Source organism: Amblyraja radiata, chromosome 24 (assembly GCF_010909765.2).
Source record: "Amblyraja radiata isolate CabotCenter1 chromosome 24, sAmbRad1.1.pri, whole genome shotgun sequence".
Classification (NCBI taxonomy): Eukaryota; Metazoa; Chordata; class Chondrichthyes; order Rajiformes; family Rajidae; genus Amblyraja; species Amblyraja radiata.
In genome coordinates, this window is record NC_045979.1 from 6,588,561 (window position 1) to 6,610,223 (window position 21,663).

Below are 21,663 nucleotides of genomic sequence, written 5' to 3' on the forward strand. Positions count from 1 at the left end.
CCAGATGATGTAGTTGAGGCAGGTACTATTAACAACATTTAAAAAACATTTGGACAGGTACATGGATCGGAAAGATTTAGAAGGGTATGGGCTAAACACAGGCAGGATGGGGCATCTTGGTCGGCATGGGCAAGTTGGGCTGAAGGGCCTGTTTCCTTACTCTGATTCTATGACACTTCATTTCCAACATTCTCCAATCAGTCTGAAGACGGATCCCAACCCAAAATGTTTTGTCCATTCCACAACAAAGATGCTGCTTGTCCTGCTGAGTTTATCCAGCACCTTGCTTTTTGTTTATGATTTTAACATCTGCAGATTCATGTTTCTCCAGCTGATGTTTTTGTCCATTAATGATCAAATCTGTTTATTTGAAAGTACTGGAAAAAATGGTTGGGGCAATGCAGCAAAACTGGATAGAGTATATACCCATGATGAAACAGGAAATTAAATTGTATTCTTGATGTCAAGAAAAAATTGGTCATCAGCTGCAGTGCATTCTAGGTGTTGTATGTTGTGCATATGTAACCTTTTCCTGGGCTGAGCAATTTACCTGAGCTGTCTTTCATTGTATTCAGTGATTGTGTTTCAGTGTATGTATATTTTCAATTCGCAAATTGGCTGCAGAAGTGAAAAAAATATACCTAAGTGGGTCATCATCCCAGTGGCTACCCTAATGTGTGCCTAACTGACTGTTCCCTTGTGGTAAAGTTTGCACTGTTGAACACCTTTTTTCACCATGTTTCAATCAAGCTACTGCCTTGAGTTCCGGCTTGAAAGAGAAATGGTGGATCTTATTGGTTTCCTCCCTGAATAGACTACCAGAGCCACGTGGCAGAATTCCTCACTGGCATGCAAGATATCAGTTGGTAATGTTGAAAACGGCTCTATCAGACCTTTCATGTAGAACTGAAGTCTCAGAGGCAACATAACTGTTCTCGAGACCGCTATGGTGGGCATGGACATTTTCATTTTCCAGGCATTGACAAATTACTATGAATGGTGACTTGAATATACTGTATATAATTGTAAATACTGTGAATAAATCGTATTTTTCATTTTAAGTTCAACTTTGCCGAGAAATTATTAACCAGACAGTAGGGTGTTATTTGCAAACTTAATGGTACTGTTGTTCTTTGGCATCAGACTGTGGTTTAATGTTTAATTCCATGTCTTCCTTTGCCTAAAGTTGAAATATTTGCATTTACACAATAACCATTGTTATTTAGCCACTCATTATCATGTCTGTCATTTGTATAGCAATTTTTTTTTAGCATTTTAGCAAAAAAAGAAGCTTCTGGAAGAACTTCTAGAAGAACTCAGTGGGTCAGTCAACAACTGTTAAGAGATTTGGACGGACAGCTTTTTGGATTGTGACTGAAATGAAAGAGGGATAGTAGCCAATATAAAAACATGGGGGAGAAGGATGGGGCAAGAGTTAGCAAGCGATAGGTGGATACAGGTGAGCAGGTGTTGATTAGCCTCCACTGTGTCTCATACCGTGTCACTTTTTCATATTTAAGACTGGGATATGGGAAGTGAGAGTTTGATTTTTGAATATCATAGTCATTTTGATATATAAAATTATGTAGAATAATCTTTTATGAACTGCATTTTCAATATTTTCCATCAACATCTTAAAATAGGTTTAGGTTTATTATTTTATGTACTGACGTACAGGGAAAAGCTTTGTTTTGCATGGTATTGAAACAGATCAGATATACCATAGGTAGATAAAAGATTCAATAGACAATAGATGCAGGAGTAGGCCATTTGGCACTTCGAGCCAGCACTGGCATTCAATGTGATCATGGCTGATCATCCCCAATCAGTACCCCGTTCCTGCCTTCTCCCCATATCCCCTGACTCCGCTATTTTTAAGAGCCCTATCTAGCTCTCTCTTGAAAGCATCCAGAGAATTCCACAGACTCACTACTCTCTGTGAGAAAAAGTGTTTCCTCGTCTCCGTTCTAAATGGCTTACTCCTTATTCTTAAACTGTGGCCCCATGGTTCTGGATTCCCCCAACATCGGGAACATGTTTCCTGCCTCTAGCGTGTCCAAACACTTAACAATCCTATATGTCCAATGAGATCCCTTCTCATCCTTCTAAACTCCAGAGTGCACAAGCCCAGCTGCTCCATTCTCTCAGCATTTGACAGTCCCACCATCCCGGGAATTAACCTTGTAAACCTACGCTGCATTCCCTCAATAGCAAGAATGTCCTTCCTCAAATTAGGGGACCAAAACTGCACACAATACTCCAGGTGTGGTCTCACTAGGGCTCTGTATAACTGCAGAAGGACCTCTTTGCTCCTATATTCGATTCCTCTTGTTATAAAGGCCGACATGCCATTCATTTTCTTCACTGCCTGCTGTACCTGCATGCTTACTTTCATAGACTGATGTACAATGACCCCCAGATCCAGTTGTACTTCCCCTTTTCCCAACGACGCCAATTTCAAATTGAAATACAATTGATAGATCAAAGGGGAAGATAGAGAGTGCAGAATGTAGTTCTCGGCATTGTAGCACATCAGCAATAGCAATGTTTAATGATGTGGAGATTTAGCATAGGGTTGATAATTAAATCAAATCACTTGGACTAGATTGGTTAATAAATTGATATTCAATCGTGTATTTGAAAGTTCAAGTGCAGGAGGAACTCAGTGGGTTGGGCAGCATCTGTGGAGGGAATAGGCAGATGACTCTTTTGGATTGGGTGCCTTCAGGCTAATGGAGTAGAGGGGAAAAGCAGGGTGAGGTTGGGGAAAAGCCTGGTGAGAAACATGAGAATGAGGGAAAAATAGTTTGGCTTTGATTGAATGGCAGAGTAGACTTAAGTAGCAGGTGGATACGGGGAGGAGAAGGGGATTGGCAGATGGATGGAGGAGGTGACAAAAGCGAGAGGTGAATAGGGGGAAAAAGGTGTCAGATGAGGAAAGGAGAGGAATGAAATGTAGAGCCAAAGAGAAGCATGGGTGGATGGGAAATAGGGGACTGGGTTGGGGGAGAAGCTAAGAGTGGAATAGTGTAGGGTAGCTAAGTTGATGTGAGATGGTCAGATAAATTATTGCACGCTGGGTGGGTTCTGGGGCTGAAGAAATAGAGTGGATATTACTTGAAACTAGAGTTTAATGTGTTGAAGATAATTTGCATTTCTCATTTATGTTCCATGTGCAAGCTTATGGTATCAGACATTTTTTTTATTGGCTGAAGGTATCAAATGTCTACTTGTGTTTTCCAACATTTCTTGCTGTGTTTCACTTCTCTGGTGTTGGCATTTAATTTCTTATTCCTTCATTCAAAAAATATTTGGGAAGTTGTCAAAATTTGAGGGAAACTAATTTGCAGGATAAGTGCCTTCTACATCCAGAACACAGTTATGGTTTTCAAGGTGATTTGTACTTAAATCCTTGCATAAAAAAGTGATTACATACCTGTGATAAGTGTGTATACATTTAATTATCTTAAGTGCAAGTTCTAAATTCTGGAATGGGTTCAAAGAAAGTTTAAATCAAAGTTGCACAGATTTCCTAATGATAACCAACAATACCTTATGGAGTGATTCTAAATTGACAAGACGCTTTTTAAATTGTCCTTGATTTTTGGTGTACCTACAGATTTCTTTTTTTGATCCACAGGTATGCACAAGCTGTGAAGATAATGCAGAAGCTAGTGGATTTTGTATGGAATGCCTTGAATGGCTCTGTAAAACATGCGTAGAAGCCCACCAGAGAGTGAAATTCACAAAGGATCACACAATAAGAAGAAAGGAAGATGTTTCACCAGGTTGGGAAACTTGCTCTGAACTTTGAAAATCTAAATTTCTTTGCCGAAGCCATGTAAACGATTAAATGTAGTAGTACAAAAGAATTGGGGTAAAAATCTGATGAACATGAAGAAACTCAAAACTATTTCAGATTTGGGTGTTATCAGGTTGTCTTAGATTGTGCTTCAAAGTCTATGGATTATAATCGTACCTCTAAAAGACGAATAAGGAGTGTCCAGCATATACTTGGATCTGGAAGTTGTCGATATCTGAATGTAACCATTGTATTTATAGAAGGGAATAAAGATTAAGAGGACATTGGTAATAGTCATAAAACAAGGTATGTTATTCTAACCGCAATTGATATGCTTCCAGGTGTTAAAGTTGTGATCCTTGCTCCAGACTAATAAGGATTTAGAAAATTGGGGTGAGCTTTTTGATACATGCTATTTGATACGTTGCAGTCCAAACCACTCCTAGGACTTTTTAGTCTTTTTTTAAACAATTTGGCCTAAAAGAGAATTGCAGCCTGATCGTAAATCACAAGCGCATTGGCCTAAATACAACTTTATATTTTATGGAATGTAGAATTCCCATTAATAGCTTGGTTATTCATTTAAAAAAAATGTCACATCTTTCTAAAGTTTGAATCAAGTGCTGGACTTCAAAGTACAATTGTATAACAATTAAAGTAAAATGTTAAAATGGATTGAATATTGCTGAGCACATTACTTAACCCATCTCTTCACTGTTTCATTGTTCATGCAAACAATGATAATTGTAATGGTTAGGAAGAAAAAATAATGTTTACTGGAAATGATATATTGAATGCCTGACTTTTTATAACGTGCCCTGTAGCCACAACATGTGTAACTGGTGCATGGCTCTTGAAAGAAAAGTCTATGGTTTTATCAGTTATTGATTTTGTGATGGAGATCTGTGACGACCATGCTTTGAGGTTTTTCTATCAGGTAGTGAGTGGAAATAAATATTCCCAACAACACTTGCACCGACACAAACATTGTATTTGCAGAAACTTGTTATTCGCTTACAAATATGATGCGAAGGTATACATTCATAGTTTAAATTGTATTCATTATTAAGTATTTCCTTTGAATTATAGAGGCAGTAGGAGCACCTAGCCAGCGACCTGTGTTTTGTCCCGTCCACAAGCAAGAACAGTTGAAACTTTTCTGTGAAACGTGCGATAAACTAACCTGCCGGGACTGCCAATTATTAGAACACAAGGAACACAGGTAGGTGCAGATTTGCATAGTTTACAAAAGGTGGATCTTGTGAAAAATAGCTTAATATACTGTATAATAACTTTCAGATCTTATTTGGATGTGCGTGTAATGAGCAAATCTGCCAAAAGTAGCCTTTCTTCTTGGTGGTTAGAGGCATGATTAGTAATGAGCATTTTTAATGTGGATTGAATTGGTGTTGTAAGTAATTGCTTTCCTAAATCCACAATTATATTACTAATGACTTCATTAAAAATTAGGGAACGCCAATGTATATGTAGACAGCGTATGGGTATTTTTGCTATAAAGCGATAGTTGTGTTCTGAAGAAACCTTGTGCTATAGAAACTCGTATTGACAATTGTGTCCATAGGGGAAGATGGGGTTAGGGGCTAGAAAGTTTCAAATTAAAAAAAAAAAAAAAAAAAAGTATTGTCAGTAATATGTTTAGTTTTGTTACTGCATGCAAAAAATACCAAATGCTGTTACATTGTTTGATAGAATCCCGATGCACAAGTGCTAGCTGAAACTCTTGATTTTCAGTTTTAATGGCCGCCTGTAACATAGCAGCTATGTTCTTGAGAGGCAATGGTGTCCCAATTACTGTGGGGGAGGTTATATGGGAACGTTTATATCCAGGACAGTGTTTTTGTCAATTTCCAAAGTAACTTTTAAGTGGTTCTCTATTTCTTGATCAAAATCACATTATAACCAGTTTGGTCCGCGCAATGCAAATATTGTTCACCAATTTATCATGTGATATCCAATTTGTGTTATGGAAAAACACGTTGTAGGAGAACTCATGTATATGGATATTTGTAAAAAGCAAATTATGGCATTAGTTTCCTCCATTAGTTCCTCTAAGGAAAGAGATACATACTGTTGAATTAAACAAATTAGAATTAGGAAAGTTTCCAAATTTCAACATTTGAGTTGCTGTCCCTGTGGCAGACAGGGAAGTGATAAAATCTGTCTGTGTCTGTGGAAGTGATAAAATCTGAGATGGTCTGTGCGAAGATGTCCTGGTGCTCATCTGTGGGGTCATGGTAAGTGGGAAGAGCTGTCTAAGAGTTGGCACCTGGCTTCAGCCTGGTAGAGGTCAGCTCGCCAGACTATCATGGCACGTCCCTTGTCGGCTGGTTTGATGATATTGTCGCAGTTGCTGCAGAGTGAGTAGAGGGCTGTACGCTCAGAGGCGGTGAGATCGTAGGTAATGGGAATCAAAGTTTTAAGATGGTTGATATCACGCCGGCAGTTAGAAAATAAAAGGTCTATAGAGGGTAGAAGGCTGTCTGCGGGAGTCCCAAGAGGAGGGGAACCAGTGGAGATAGGAAATGGGGATCATCACTGGGTGGTGAGGACTCTCCCATAGAAAAAGGCGCAGAGGCTATAAGCGTCGGAGACAGAAGTGGAGTACACTCCAACTTTCAATCATGGCTAATCTATCTTTCCCTCTCAACCCCGCTCTCCTGACTTCTCCCTGGAACCTTTGACATCCTTAAGGGCCTATCCCACTTGGGAGACCTCCACCGTGACCTCTGGTGAATTTAAGCGACTAAAAAAAAAACACAAGGTTGCGGTGACCTATGACCTACAACTTTCCTAAACTATGTGTACGACCTCCTACGACTATGTTGATGACCTCCCTCGACTATGAAGAAGACCTCCTTCAACTATGCTTCGACCATGTACGTTTTACTCGAGGATGGTCTCTGGCATATTGGTCCGTGAATGAGCTCGAACCCCTTCCACCTCAGAAGACCACATGGAAAACCAACAACGACCAGTGACAAGTGTCTACAGCTCAAATGATTACCTGATAAAATGATGTCATGTCTGCATTTTTTTCACTAAAAAATGCCTCCCAGGTTTTTTAAAAATCATTCTGAACCATGCAAGCGAGGAAGGAACTAGTTTGGAGGATGTTAGTAAAAATACAACTACTGCTGTTTGCTTCAGCAGCCTTTTAAGAAAGGCAGAAGGGGAAGAGCAAGGGTGAAGAAGAAGCACAAGAAGAGGTCTCAATGGGTGAATGGAGATGTGATGTACTGTCCCAGTACACCAGATGACTGGAAGAGAGTGGCGCTGGGCTTTGACAAAAGATGGAACTTGAAGCACACATGTGGGGCAGTGGATGGCAATCATGCCATTCTTGTCCCTGTCCCTGTACCCCTCATTTTCCTTTTCGTACAGGATGGCATTCTGCTGGAACCATTCCTCAAGGTATCCCTCCTGCTGACTGGTGAAGGTGTAGGGCATAACCTTCCTCCAGCCCTCCCTCACCACCAATGGGGCATCTGCCTCTGATGCTGTGTCAGACACAGGAGAAAGGGCTGCTTTGCTGCCTTCAAATGAGGCAGTGAAGGATGGGGTGGTGGTGGTGGGGACATATACTACCACCCTGGTCTCCTCCAGGGGTCTCTCATGCACGGCTACCTCCTCCTGCACTATCACCTCCTGTGGCATCACCTCCTGCCACTCCTCCTCCTGGGTGGCATGGCAGGTGTTTTTGAGGGTTGTGCCCTCCCCTGCGCTGCTGCCTTTTTGGTGCCATCTCTAAAACACAAGTCTCCTCTCCAAAAAAACTCACCAACTATGAATGAACATGCCTTGGAGTGAAAGGTGACGTTCTGCTGTTTAAATGACCTTTTTTTCCTACTGACCTTTTTTTCACCCCGGAACTATTACCTTCGACTACCTACGACTAGTATCACGACCGGCTTCGTCTAGACCTATGACTAAAAAAATATTGATTTTTCCCACGGCGACCTGCTTTTAGTCGAGGTCAATTTTTAACATCTTGAAAAATGCGCCGCAACCTAGCTGAAGCCTGGACTACGCGGAGACCACTCGACCATGAAGGAGAGTGACGAAGACCTCCTACGACCTCGTGGCGACCTTGCCGTGACTATGGGTCGCGGGCAAACTCGCCAGAGGTCACGGTGGAGGTCGCCCAAGTGGGACGGAATTACTAAACAGCCCCAGTCTATTAGTTTATTAACTTGTTGGTATGCTTTTAATTGACTGATAAGGGCACATCCTGCACTATTTATCGCTAATTGACAGCTGCTGAAATTTATCCATTTCAGTAGTTGCTGCTCTGAATCTTGATTTTTCTGGTTGGTATTTATGAAATTGCTCATTTATTCATTAAACCTGCCTTTAATCTTTTCACCAGTTGTATTAGACTTTTTTTGAATGAGAATTCGGACAACTTTTGATCAGTTACTTTGTTCGGAATCAAACATTTGAACAAGCTAGTGAATTAATCACAGATTGGATTGATCACAGCTCTGCTCAACACTGCAAGAAATTGCAGAGTTGTGGGATGTAGCCCACCATTGACTTCATGCGGCCCTGGAAAAGCAGCCAATATAATCAAAGATGCGTCCCACCAAAATAAACTATATTAAACGTAAAACCTAAAAAAAATCAATAATCCAGTCCATGAATAAATTGATTTATTGATTATTACATTGTTAGTTTATGATATTTTTCTATTGGTGTAATATAACAAACTACGTGAGTTTGTTTCAATGTATAATTGTATTTTTTACATTCATACTTTCCTTTTGTTTAGTCCACCAAATGTCAGTTAGGAAAATATTTTTAAACAAAGATATGTCCCTTTCTTTGCATTTTAAGTGCTATTTTCCTCAAATCTAGTCGCCAAGCAAAGAAGTGTGCAAATGTTGGATTATGAATTGCGGAAAGCCCTTTGAAAACAAAGAAAGAAACAGAGTTTTTGAAGATGATGCTATGTGTGCAATTGCTCACCCTGAATATTTGCCAGAATGGCTTCTATCAATTTCATTTTGTGGGTGGAGGGGAGGTGGAGGATGTTAGTTTAAAGAATGGGCAAGTTTTAACATTTTCTTTTCACAGAGTGGTAAGTACCTGGAATGCCTTGCCAGAGGAAGGAAGCAGATGCAATCGCGGTATTTTTTGAGACTTTTAGGTTAGCATATGAATATGCAGAGAATGAAGGGGGTATGAAACATGTGGCAGAACAAAATAGTTTAACATCACATCATGTATGGCACAGATGACATGGTCAGAAAGGCCTGTTCCTGTGCTGTAATGCTTGTTTACCCGGGAAAGAGAAAACCTTTGTTTTTCAATAGTGGGAGAAGATTGGGTAGAACAATGGAAATAAATCTGGGGTAAAATAAAGTGACCAAACAGCATTTAATGTCAGATTTTTGCCCTCTGTGTGGTGTTGCAAATAGCAAGGCAATGCAGTATACCTAGCAGGCCAGGCAGCACTGGTCATTCCGATACAGGTAGAATTGGAGATTTTTGATGTAGAATCCTGAGGGTTGTCATGTGCCCAGACAGAAAATGAGGTTTGTTCCTCAGGCTTGCATTTGGCTTTAGCTGTGCCAGAGGCCAGAGACAGTGGAGTGGGAGTAGTACAATGAGGCTCGATCTGCCATAATTTTCTGGAATTTTCAGATTTTTGACCTTTTTTCCGATCGCAGCTTTTGCAGCAGTTATGTACTTGTTTATTTCCTGGTGCTGGGACATGGAAACCTATGTACACTCTTAGATGAATGTTAAATGTTGTTTTGTGAAATTTAATGATTGTGGAACTTTGAGTTGGTGTACTGGCCAACACATACTACATTACCAACGCCACTGAAATTGATTAGACACAATGCTGGAGTAGCTCAGCGAGTCTGGCAGCATCTCTGGAGAGAAGGAAAGTCAAAGTCAAAGTAGCCTTTATTGTCATTCAGACCTTGCGGTCTGAACGAAATTTTGTTGCCTTGCAGTCCTACATATAGTAAAAATGACAAAAACACACAATAAACACAAATTAACATCCACCACAGTGAGTTCACCAGGCACCTCCTCACTGTGATGGAAGGCAAAAGTCTTAAGTCTTTGTCTCTTCCCTTCTTATTCTCCCTCTGCGCCGAGGCGATCCAGGCTTCAGATGTTGTGACCCCGCGGGGCGATGGTAAGTAATGTCAGTCCCGCGGCTGAATCCGAGCTCCGCGAACGGGCCGGTTCAACTCCGCGGCCCGGGGTGGTCGAAGCTGCTGAAGCTGCCGCCCTCCAGTCCAGCGGTTGTTGCGGGAGCTCCGGAGAACAGGTCACCAACCTGTGACCTGCGAGCTCCCAACTATGTCGTCCACTGGGCCCGCGGTCGGGTTGGGTGGCCGCTGCGGCTGCCCCAGCTCCGAGGCCGGGTGGCTGCTGCCCCAGCTCCGAGGCCGGGTGGCCGCTGCCCCAGCTCCGAGGCCGGGTCGCCGCTGCCTCTGCCCCAGCTCCGTGGCCGGGTCGCCGCTGCCCCAGCTCCGTTACCGGGTGGTCGCTGCCGCTGCCCCAGCTCCGAGGCCGCCAGCTCCGCTATTAGGCCTCGGCGCAGGCGGAGACGGAGACGGGGGATACGACAAGAGAAGTCGCATCCCCCGAAGGAAGAGACCAAAACATGTTTCTTCCCCCCACCCACACACATACACAACCTAATAAAAATAAAATTAACTAAAACAGGACAAAAGAACAACAAAAAAAGAAAAAAACAGACGGACTGCAGGCGAGCCACAGCTGCTAAGGCAGCGCCGCAATCTTGGAATGGGTGACGTTTTGGATTGGGACCTTTCAGACTTATCTCCAGAGATGCTGCCTGTCCTGTTGAGTTACTCCAGCATTTTGTGTCCTTCTCTCCAGAGAATGCTGCCTCTCCTGCTGTTACTCCAGCATTTTGTGCCTTCTCTCCAGAGATGCTGCCTGTCCCGCTGAGTAACGGCAGCATTTTGCGTCCATCTCCACGGAAATTGATGAATTAATAATTTATCTAGTTTGTGCATTCTAACTGCATGACAAAATTACTTTATTGGGTGTGATATTTTGGGCAAAATGTCCCGAAATGCAAATATTCTCTACATAGACAAGAGTACATTATTTAATGTTAACATTATTTTCCTTGCAGTTAGAGGAACGTTTACAACATTGTACCTTTCAAATAATGGCTTTCAATATGAGATTATTAGAAATCTAAACATTAGAATTTTTTTTTTTTTAACTGATCTGCATATCTCTCCTTTAAGCAAATTTAAGAGTTTATTTTCCACCCTCCCTCATGAATGATCTTAGTAATAAATGTTACCCTTTTTCCTTCACAGATACCAATTTTTAGAAGAAGCATTTCAAAACCAAAAAATTATTATTGAAACTTTAATGGCCAAGCTTCAAGAAAAGAAGAATTATGTACAGTATGCAGCTAGTCAAGTACAAAACAGGTAGAGGACTGTGGTCATGATTATACCCTATTGAAATATTGTCATTTTTATTTTAAGCAGGTCATCTTGATCTTGATACTTAGAATATCTTTCAGCAGTTCAGGATGAACCATTCTGTTCCATCCGATTGGCTGCATATTTCTATAGTCAAATGCAAGGTTACTTTTTTTCTAAATTAAGGATCTCGTGTCAAATCTGCCAGTGGCATACAGGACTGATTTATGTTCTCTGACACTGTCGTGTTCTGCCATTTCTTCCCCAGCTCTTTATTTTTTGTATCAATGTTTGTGTTTGCTTTGGCAATATCATCTGAAATACTTGATTTTTAATGTACCCTTTGTCACTCTGCCACCACCTCTCATTCCTGAACTCTATATTGAGTTTAGTATGTTGTTTTCTCTGTCTGTGTCAGTCGTCCATCCGTAATCTTAACTCAGTTATTTTTTGTTTTCTCTTGGAGAGGGGTACATGCCCATCCTGAACTGCTGAGCAGACCCGCCTGCTTTACATTTCACAACTCCAACTATTCTTTCATCTAGGTTCTCTTGTCTATGTTCTCACTCTTATTGACCAGATTACTTTGTTTACAGTTTATCACTGTAGGCACCCTGAATTTAGCCCATTTGGAGATGCATCCACTCCACTCTGTAAATCAGGGCTTTAGGCCCTAATTACTTTTGTCAATGCTGTGAACAACTTGGCAACTAATGTATAACTATTCAGCTCTGAAATGGTATATTACATTTGGTGAATCTTTACCTATGGTTACAATCAACACTTGTGTCTCCTGCCAGTGGAGCTGATACACATATGCTTAGTTGTGTTCCTAGCCTTGCCTTACAACCTGTCCTCTGCCAATTGATAATTGGGAAATATTTTATAAGCACTTGAAGGATCGGGTTACCATGGAGAAAAGATTGATTAGAGGACAAAATGGAGAGCAATAAATAGATAATATGCACATAGACAATGTTTTTGGTAGGATACCTTAGGAATTGGGCAATTCTGGGGCAATTCGCAATTGATGAGTTGGATGAAAAAGCAGTGAAACTTTATAGAACTTTTGTGGGATCTTGTTTGGAGTACTTTGTTTACATGGCTTTAAATTTTAAGTGAGGTTCTGCTGAGAGTTGGTTTTAGCATTGTTTCTTTAAATTTATTCTATGGAGAGGGCATGATTTATTGTGGACACCGAGTAAGATTGACCTGTGCTTCCTGGAGTTTATAGGAATGAAGTGTGATTTCACTGAGAGACCTGAAGGGAATTGAGTAAATGTTGCAAAGCGTTTTCTTGGATGGGGTCTATACAGGTGCACAACCTTTTATCCGAAAGCCTTGGGACCAGACACTTGTCGGATTTCGGAATTTTTCGGATTTCCGAATGGAAGATTTTTTAGCGTAGATTAGGTAGGTAGCGCGGGCGGCTTGAAAAGTCTGGAGCGGCTGCCTCTCCCCGGAGACCGGGGAATCATTGTAAATCACTGCATAAATGTTAGTCAGTTAGTTTGGAGGGATTTTATGTGGGGGGAAACTTTAATTCTTAGTCCCCTACCTGGTCGGAGAGGCGGGGAGCGGGCAATGCCTTACCGGATCGCCGTGCAGTAAGCTCCGGAGCGCTATGGCCGCCGACTCCCAACATCGCGGAGCTGGGTCTGCGGGTGTCCGGCCGCGGGCGGCGCCGGTTGGAGCTCCGACCCAGGCAACTCTACCCCTGGCTGCGCGGCGTTCCAAATCCAGCGCCGCCCGCGGCCGGACGCCCGCAGCCCCAGCTCCGCGATGTTGGGAGTCTGCGGCGTCGCAGCGCTGGGATACCAGCGGGGAGCGGGCAATGCCGTACCGGGTCGCCGTGCGGTAAGCTCCGGAGCGCTGTGGCCGCCGACACACAACATCGCGGAGCTGGGGCTGCGGGCGTCCGGCCGCGGGCGGCGCTGGATTTGGAGCGCCGCGCAGCCAGGGGTAGAGTTGCCGGGGTCGGAGCTACAACCGGCGCCGCCCGCGGCCGGACGCCCGCAGCCCCAGCTGGGAGTTGGCGGCCACAGCGCTCCGGCGCTTACTGCACGGCGACCCGGTAAGACATTGACCGCTCCCCGCCTCTCCGACCAGGTAGGGGACTAAGAATTAAAGTTTCCCCCTTCACCCCCCCCCCACCCCCTTCACATAAAAGCCCTCCAAACTAACTGACTAACATTTAAGCAATGATCAACAATAAGACCATGATCATATTGAATGGCGGTGCAGGCTCGAAGGGCCGAATGGCCTACTCCTGCACCTAATTTCTATGTTTCTATGATTTACAGATGTTTAAGTGTCTCCCCGGTCTCTGGGGAGGAGGCAGCCGCTACAGTAGTACAGACCTGGGTTGACCGTGGGTCGTTTCGGGTCAAGTTTGGCGCCAAACGCGAGCTTTGGTGTGCAGACGACATCCTGGGAAAAATGGCCGGTTTTCGGAGTTTTTCGGTTTCCGGAACTCCGGATAAAAGGTTGTGCACCTGTACTAGTTCAAGATTTATTTAGAACTGAAGTGAAAAGATTTTTTAAGTGTCATATCTTTAGAATTTTTCCTCGGGTAATGATGGATGCTCATAATTGATTATGCTCAAGGCTAAGATTAGTAGAACTCCAGGTTTAAAGGATCAAGGTATATAGTGATTGTGTAAGAAAATGTAACTAAATGTAATCAGTTCATTTTGTACATAGTACAATTTTCTTCAAAATTTTAGGTGAGGCAAAAATGATTTGCAGCGTGATGTTTGAATGTGGAAAGTCAGTTGCAAGGCGCTGCTGCAGTAATGTCTTTTGAATGGCATATTTGAAGGAATAGAATAATGAAAGGGATTTTACAGGAGGTTGGAATAAATTAAAATACGATGGAGAAAAATACTTGTAAAATGTTGCAAATTATTTGACTTGACTTGACTTGCACCTGCACAATGCACGGAATCCTTCAGACTGACTGAAGTTAGTAAAGCATGCTAAGAAAATGTACCAAAGATTTATGATTTTACATGTAATGTTCATTTGATTGCCTCCAGACAACGGTCTATATCAAATTGGGTGTGATGATTATATTTAAGGTAAATGGGTAGCTCCTAAAATACTCAAATGATGGGTAGTCATTTAACTAGTTAGTTAAGTCTTAGAATTAGGTAATTATTTTAACTTCAAATCATTTGCTTTTTTTTAAATCTGAAGAATTGTTAAAACACACTTTAAAATAGTTCTGTCCAACCTCAATTATAAACTCTTGTGCTATTTTAAGAAAAAAACATTGAAGATTTGTCATGTCTTTGTAAAATAACTTTTTTCCCATATTCTTAGGTTAAATGAAGTCAATGATACGAACAAGAAAGTTGAGCACGACATTAAAGTTGCAATCTTCACTCTCATTAATGAGATAAACAAGAAGGGCAAGAATCTGTTGCAGCAATTAGAGGTATGATGAAAATATTTAAGTAAATCTTTATATTGTGATTATCTTCTTGCTCACTTTGACTAGAATTCACTACTTATTTTTCTGCAGAATGTAACAAAGGAAAGGCAGATAAAATTACTGCAGCAGCAACAGGATGTTACCAGTCTTGCCAGGCAGGTGGAGCACGTAATGAATTTTGCAAAGTGGGCCATTTCCAGTGGAAGCAGTACAGCACTACTGTACAGCAAGCGCCTGGTAAGGCAGTTGAAATTGTGTTACATTGCATCCACATTGCATCTGGGTTGAAAAGATAATGTTCTGTGAAAAACTAAAATCTCTGTATTATGACCAGTTGATCTGAAAATCTGAAGCATTATTGAAGATGCTTGTACCAATTAGCAGGAATTGTATGCTTTTGTGCTGTAACATTCTGTGTAATTCTGGGAATGGAGAATGAAAATTAATGCTACTAGTGAGTAAATTATGTAAATCATTTAAAATAAATTGTTTAGAAATGTCATAGAATTATGAATAATGGAAGGAATATGATTGAAGAGAGTTGTTCTTTCTGTCTCTCAGAACTAGCCACTTCTGCCAATCATCCATCTGTAGTTTTGGCTTTTTTTTTTCTCTACAATTTAGTCTGGTCTGCTGCGCATGTCTCTCAATTCTGCTATTAGCAGCACACTACAGGCATAAAGCATAATCGGATTCTACCAGCCACATTAATTCATTTGGTCTCACCCTTACCCACATCTCCCCTGTAGTTCTACTGTCGCTGTCGCTTCCCCTTCCCCTTCCCCCAGACGAACAAGGATGGAGATCCCCTGATCCTCGCCTTTCACCCCACCAGCATCCACATCCAACACAATTTTCCTACATTTCTGGCACCTCCAATGTGATCCCAACACCAGTGACATCTTCCCACCCCTCTCCGCCTTCTGCAGAGATTGCTCCCTCCGTGACTCCTTGTTCAATCATCCCATCCCGCCTAAATCCCCAAACAACCGGATCATCCTACCAACAACTGGAGAGCAGTCCTGAGCTACTACTACCTCATTGCAGACCCTTAGACTGGCCTTTATCTTGCACTAAACCTTATTCCCTTTAACATGTCTCTGTACGCTGCTCGATTGTAATTGTGTATTGCCTTTCTGCTGACTGGTTAGCCTGCAACAAAAGCTCTTCACTATGCCACTTGACAATAAACTCAACTCAAACTCAACTGCAACTTGGATTGTTTTCTGTGGAGCGATGGAGGCAGAAGAAGAAATCTGATAAAGTTTATAAAAAGTATCGATACAGTAGACTGTTCTTTACCAGGTCAAATCTCAGGGCATAGGTTTAAGTGAGGGGGAAAGTTTAAAGAAGATGTGCAAGGCAGGTTTTCTTCACAGTGGATGCTTGGAACGTGCTGCAAATGGGGATGGTGGAAGGAGATACGAAAATTACTGTTGAAATATTTAGACATGCACATGAACATGTAGATAATTAATCGGTAAGGATCATGTGCAGGCAGATTTGATTAGTTTAATTTGGCACCATGGTTGGCAGACATTCAAGATTCAAGAGAGTTTGTCCCAGATAGGACAATGAAATTCTTACTTTGCTTCAGCACAACAGAATATAGTAGGCATGAATACAGAACAGATCAGTGTGTCAATATACCATTAAATACAATACAACACAATACAATACAATATTTATTACATGTCATTTGAACCTCAGTGAGGCTCAAACGAAACTCTGTTTCCACAGCCATACAAACAAAGACAATTTCCTACAGACATACACACAATTCAATTTACAGACACATCCATCACAGTGAACCCACTGTGATGGAAGGCAAAGTCTTTTCTCTCCCGTGCTCTCCATTTCTCTCCCGATGTCGAAGCCCCAGGCGGGCGCTGGAATGTCCCACGGCCATTAAGCCGCGCTGGGCGATGTACGGCCCCACTCTGGGTCGTTCCAACCCCGTGACACGGGCTGGAGAAGTTGCGTTGCGGGAGCTCCGGAAAGCGGTCTCTCCACCCGAACCCGCGAGCTCCCGATGTCCCGACGGTCCACAGAAGCTGCGTTGCTGGAGCCTCCGAGCTCCGGAGTCGGGCCGTAGCAGCGAGCCACCACCGCTCCCCACGCTCCGATGCCGGCCAGCCCCACGATGGTAAGTCCGCAGCTCCGCAGGCTCCGTGACTGGAGCCCCCAGGTCGTTCAGGCTGGAGGCCGCTCCAGTGCTAGGCCCCAACGACAACGGAGACCCGACAGGGAAAAGGTCGGGTCTCCCGTACAGGGAAGAGATTTTAAAAAAGTTTCCCCCCCTTCCCGCCCCCCACATATACACAGTTAAAAACACGATTAAAAAACACAAACAACTACATTTAACTAGACAAAAAAAAAAAAAAAAGACAGACAGACAGGCTGCAACACAGAGTCGCGCCGCCGCCAGATATATACACACATGAATAAATAAGCAGATAAAGTGCAAATAGACAGATAATGGACTATTAATGTTCAGAGTTGTTCAGAGTTAATGGTCAGAGCTAATGATGGACTGGGCAGTGTTTACTACTTTTTGTAGTATTTTCCGCTCCTGGGCGCTCAAGTTGCCGAACCAAGCCATGATGCAAACAGTCAGCATGCTCTCTACTGTGCACCTGTAGAAGTTAGAGAGAGTCCTCCTTGATATACCGACTCTCCGTAATCTCAGGAAGTAGAGGCGCTGATGCGCTTTCTTTATAATTGCATCAGTGTTCACGGACCAGGAGAGATCTTCAGAAATATGCACGCCCCGGAATTTGAAGCTCTTGACCCTTTCCACCACCGACCCGTTGATATAAACGGGACTGTGGGTCCCCATCCTACCCCTTCCAAAGTTCACAATCAGTTCCTTGGTTTTGTTGGTGTTGAGGGCTAGGTTATTGTGCTGGCACCATTTGGTCAGTAAGTCGATCTTCTATACTCTGACTCGTCCCCATCAGTGATACGTCCCACAACAGTGGTGTCGTCAGCGAACTTGATGATGGAGTTCATACTATGACTGGCTACGCAGTCATGAGTATAGAGTGAGTACAGCAGGGGGCTGAGCACGCAGCCTTGAGGTGCTCCCGTGCTGATCGTTATCGAGGCTGACACATTTCCACCAATACGAACAGTCTGTGGTCTGTGGATGAGGAAGTCGAGGATCCAATTGCAGAGGGATGTGCAGAGACCCAGATCTGAGAGCTTGGTAACCAGCTTGGAGGGGATGATTGTATTAAATGCCCGAGCTGTAATCAATGAATAACAGCCTGACATATGAGTTTTTGTTGTCCAAGTGGTCCAGAGCGGAGTGGGGAGCCAGCGAGATCGCATCCACCGTTGATCTGTTGTGGCGGTAGGCAAACTGCAGTGAGTCCAGGTTTTTGTCGAGGTAGGAGTTGATTTGCGCCATGATCAACCTCTCAAAGCACTTCATCACCACCGACGTTAGTGCCACTGGTCGATAGTCGTTAGCCGGTATAATTGATTCCCTTTTAAAGCAGGTGGGAACCTCAGACCTCAGAAGTGAGAGGTTGAAAATGTCCATAAAAACTCCAGCCAGTTGGTCCGCACAGGTTTTTAGAACACGACCAGGTATACCATCAGGTCCAGGCGCTTTTCGAGGGTTCACCCCTCTGAAGGATTTTCTGACGTCGGCCTCTGTGACTGAGACTGAAATACCATCACAGCGAATGGGGGCTCGAGAAGGCACATCAGTGTTCACCCTATCAAAGCGTGCGTAAAACGCATTGAGCTCGTCAGGGAGTGATGTTTCGCCGACATTCGGGCTGCCTCCTGGTTTTGCCTTGTAGGAGGTGATTGCATTCAGGCCCCGCCACAGCTGCCGAACATCTGTCTCATCCTCCAGCTTGGAGCAGAAGTCCCTTTTGGCCTTTTTGATGGCCTTACCAAGGTCGTATCTGGACTTCCTGTAGACCACTGTATCATCAGACATGAATGCCCGGGGTCTGGTCTTCAGCAGAGTGCGGATCTCAAAGTTCATCCAAGGCTCTGATTGGGAAACACTCGGAAGGTTTTGCGGGCTGAAAAGCCCATTCCTCTGATGTACGGTTCTGTTTTATCTATTATTGAACAGCCATGCTTTTAAGCACCAGATTGTGTCCATTACTCCATTGTAAATGTTCTAATTTGTCTTTTAATTTGCAATATTAACTACCTTTAGATTCTCTAAATGTTTTTAAATATACACAGATTAGGAACCCCTGACAAAAGATTTTTCGTACTACTGGGTCCTGTAATCTCGTGTACTATTGTTTGTTTTTGCACTATTTATGGAAGGGCAGCTGAAAGGCAGACTAGTGTTGAAACTCAGTGTAAATCTGTAGACTGCTTTGCTTTGCATGAAGTAATTGAATAGTCAGACTGTAGGCATTAAAGTATGATGTACAGATTACTGTCAGTACTCTGTTATTTATGTGTGCATTCATAATGTTTCCCGGTTAAAGGAGGTGCTGGATGACCAGTTGCCGGAAAAGCAGTGGTGGGCCGGTAGTAATACCAAATTATAAAATGGTTGCAAATGTTTGTTTTTCAGATTACCTTTCAGTTGCGCCATATTCTTCGAGCACGTTGTGACCCTGTTCCAGCTGCTAATGGTGGAATGCGCTTTCATTGTGACCCTACCTTCTGGGCAAAAAATGTGGTGAATCTAGGTAAGGCATTACTAAAATTAACCAGTTAAGAAATGTACTTCTGGCCTTTAGATTGTTAATCACTTCTGTCCTCTCCATCTTCAAACTTTTCCCTGTTTTCTCCCACATACAGCAAGTACACCATGTAATCCCCCTATCACCAAAGATCAAAATGTACACTGTTTAAACTGAGTCTAAAAGCTTAATTACTGAAATATTTGTGATTGTTGTTTTAAATAAGACAACCAGACATTACTTTGGTTTCCTGGTTTGTTCCTATTAAACAGAATTTTAGATTTTTTCTTTTACTTTGCTAACTTACTGAAACCTGAAATGTGTCCATAGACTTTTGGAATCAAGGACTAACCCAAGAGATTGATCATTTTATTGATGCACCATGATCAAGAACAAATAAAAAATTAATATGAAAGATTGATTTTTATTTTCTAAAAACTAGGTAATCTTGTGATTGAAAACAAGCCGAACCCTCCGGGTTATGCTCCCAATGTAGTTATTGGGCACAGTTCACAAACCCAAACCCAAGGACAAGCTGGGGGGAAACCTCAGGGTCAGATTAACCTTGCACAGCTACGCCTACAACATATGCAGCAGCAATTTGCACAGAAGCAGCAGCAGATGCAACAGATGAGAATGAGCCACCCAGTAGGACAACATCCCAGGACTACAGTACCGCAGATGGTGCAACAGCAGGTACCTCAACAGGTAATATTATTGAAATGTAGCCAATTTATCATGAAAAGAGATTTGTAAACTTTACGAACAATTGAAGTGTATAACAAATATGAATATTATACTACACTAATGCAATATGAGATATTCATTGTTAATATGTCCATAAATAATCATACATTAGAAATCTAATTGACCAGTATTTTAAATAACATTTTGCTATGGGGGGGGGGGGGGGGGGGGGAGGAATGAAGATTTGTTGGATATTGCCCAGATGAATCGAAAATAGCAAATAAAAGACCACTATTTAGACATATTGCACCCTAGGGTTTTTACTATCAGATCAATTCTTGTTGAAGGATTCCAGTGTAACTATTTTAAGTATACAGTAGCAAAATATAAACAATGCAAGTCCAGTAAAGTAAGAGGTAATTGTATTTAAGGCACTTGAAGGTGTATTATATTTTTTATTAGTTCCCAATTTAATCTACATCAAAGCCTGCTTTAACTCCTTTGACGTGAATGAGTGTACAACATCAACATTTATGGCAATTATTTTATTATGCAGTTTAAATCCAAGAGTAGATTGATTCAATTTATCCTTTTAGCCTCCACGTTTGATTAGCATGCAAGCCATGCAGAGAGGGAGTTTGAATGGTGCTGCGCTTCAAGCCCATCAGGCTCATCAAGCCCATCAGATGAGAATGGCACAGAATGCTGCTCGCATGGCTGGGATGTCTCGACACAATGGCCATCAGTACCCAATGATGTCTCAGATATCACGGCAGGTAAAACAATCATCTATAAACTCACAATTTGGCATTATTTTATTATTGTCATGTGTACTGAGATACAGAGGAAATACCTTGTTTTATGTGCTATCCAGGTAAACGTAAATTCATGATTACAATCTAAACCATATAAAAGAACAATGGTTAGTGTAAAAAGAAAGGGAACAGGTTGCAGAATATGCAGAGACAATGTAGATTTAAAAACGTGCAAGGGCTACAACAAGATGGGTTGGGAATGGAGATGCATACTTGGCTTGTGAAAGGTCTATTCAAGAATCTTAACAGCAGGGAAGAAGCTAGACTTCAATCTTGTGGTACATGGTTTCAACCTTTTCTATCAACTGCCTGAGGTGCGAAAGACTGGGATGTGAATGACCCTTGATTATGTTGGCTGCTGGTGTAAATAGTAAATGGAGGGAGGCCAGTTTGTGTGATTTTCTGAGCTGCGACCATAACGCTGCAATTATTGCTGCATTGGCAGTGCAGTTGCCAAAACAAGCTATGATGCCTCCTGATAGGATGCCTTCTATGTTGTAGTTTGTTTTAACAAATTTAAATATTCCTTAATGTCATCAAGCCCTTGACAATGAAATCAAATTCATTGTGATTTTAGTATTACAATTTTATTTTTGGCACATTATCACTGTTGTGAAAGCTTCACATTTAAAATCCACTGCTAAATGAAAATTGACATTTTGTCAAACTCTTGGATCATTGTGAGAACAACCATCTTAAAAGGCTAGCAATTCCTAAGTCTTTAAGTATTAGTCTTGCCTTTTGATCCTGTACTAAATGTTTATGGGTTCAAGCCGCATTCCTAATTAAATACGTAATTAGAACT

The 21,663-nt window shown here is 42.2% G+C and overlaps 1 protein-coding gene across 2 annotated transcripts in view; it reads left to right on the plus strand.

The window, feature by feature from the left end:
* The window catches only part of trim33 (tripartite motif containing 33), an 84,429-nt gene that overhangs the window by 19,813 nt on the left and 42,953 nt on the right, over nucleotides 1–21,663 (plus strand). For both annotated transcript variants that reach the window (XM_033042327.1, XM_033042328.1), the window contains exons 3-10: nucleotides 3,641–3,788; nucleotides 4,892–5,024; nucleotides 11,143–11,259; nucleotides 14,578–14,692; nucleotides 14,780–14,926; nucleotides 19,245–19,362; nucleotides 19,799–20,052; nucleotides 20,640–20,819. In XM_033042327.1, coding sequence (XP_032898218.1) covers nucleotides 3,641–3,788; nucleotides 4,892–5,024; nucleotides 11,143–11,259; nucleotides 14,578–14,692; nucleotides 14,780–14,926; nucleotides 19,245–19,362; nucleotides 19,799–20,052; nucleotides 20,640–20,819 — 1,212 coding nt within the window. The remainder of the gene's footprint in view (nucleotides 1–3,640; nucleotides 3,789–4,891; nucleotides 5,025–11,142; nucleotides 11,260–14,577; nucleotides 14,693–14,779; nucleotides 14,927–19,244; nucleotides 19,363–19,798; nucleotides 20,053–20,639; nucleotides 20,820–21,663) is intronic.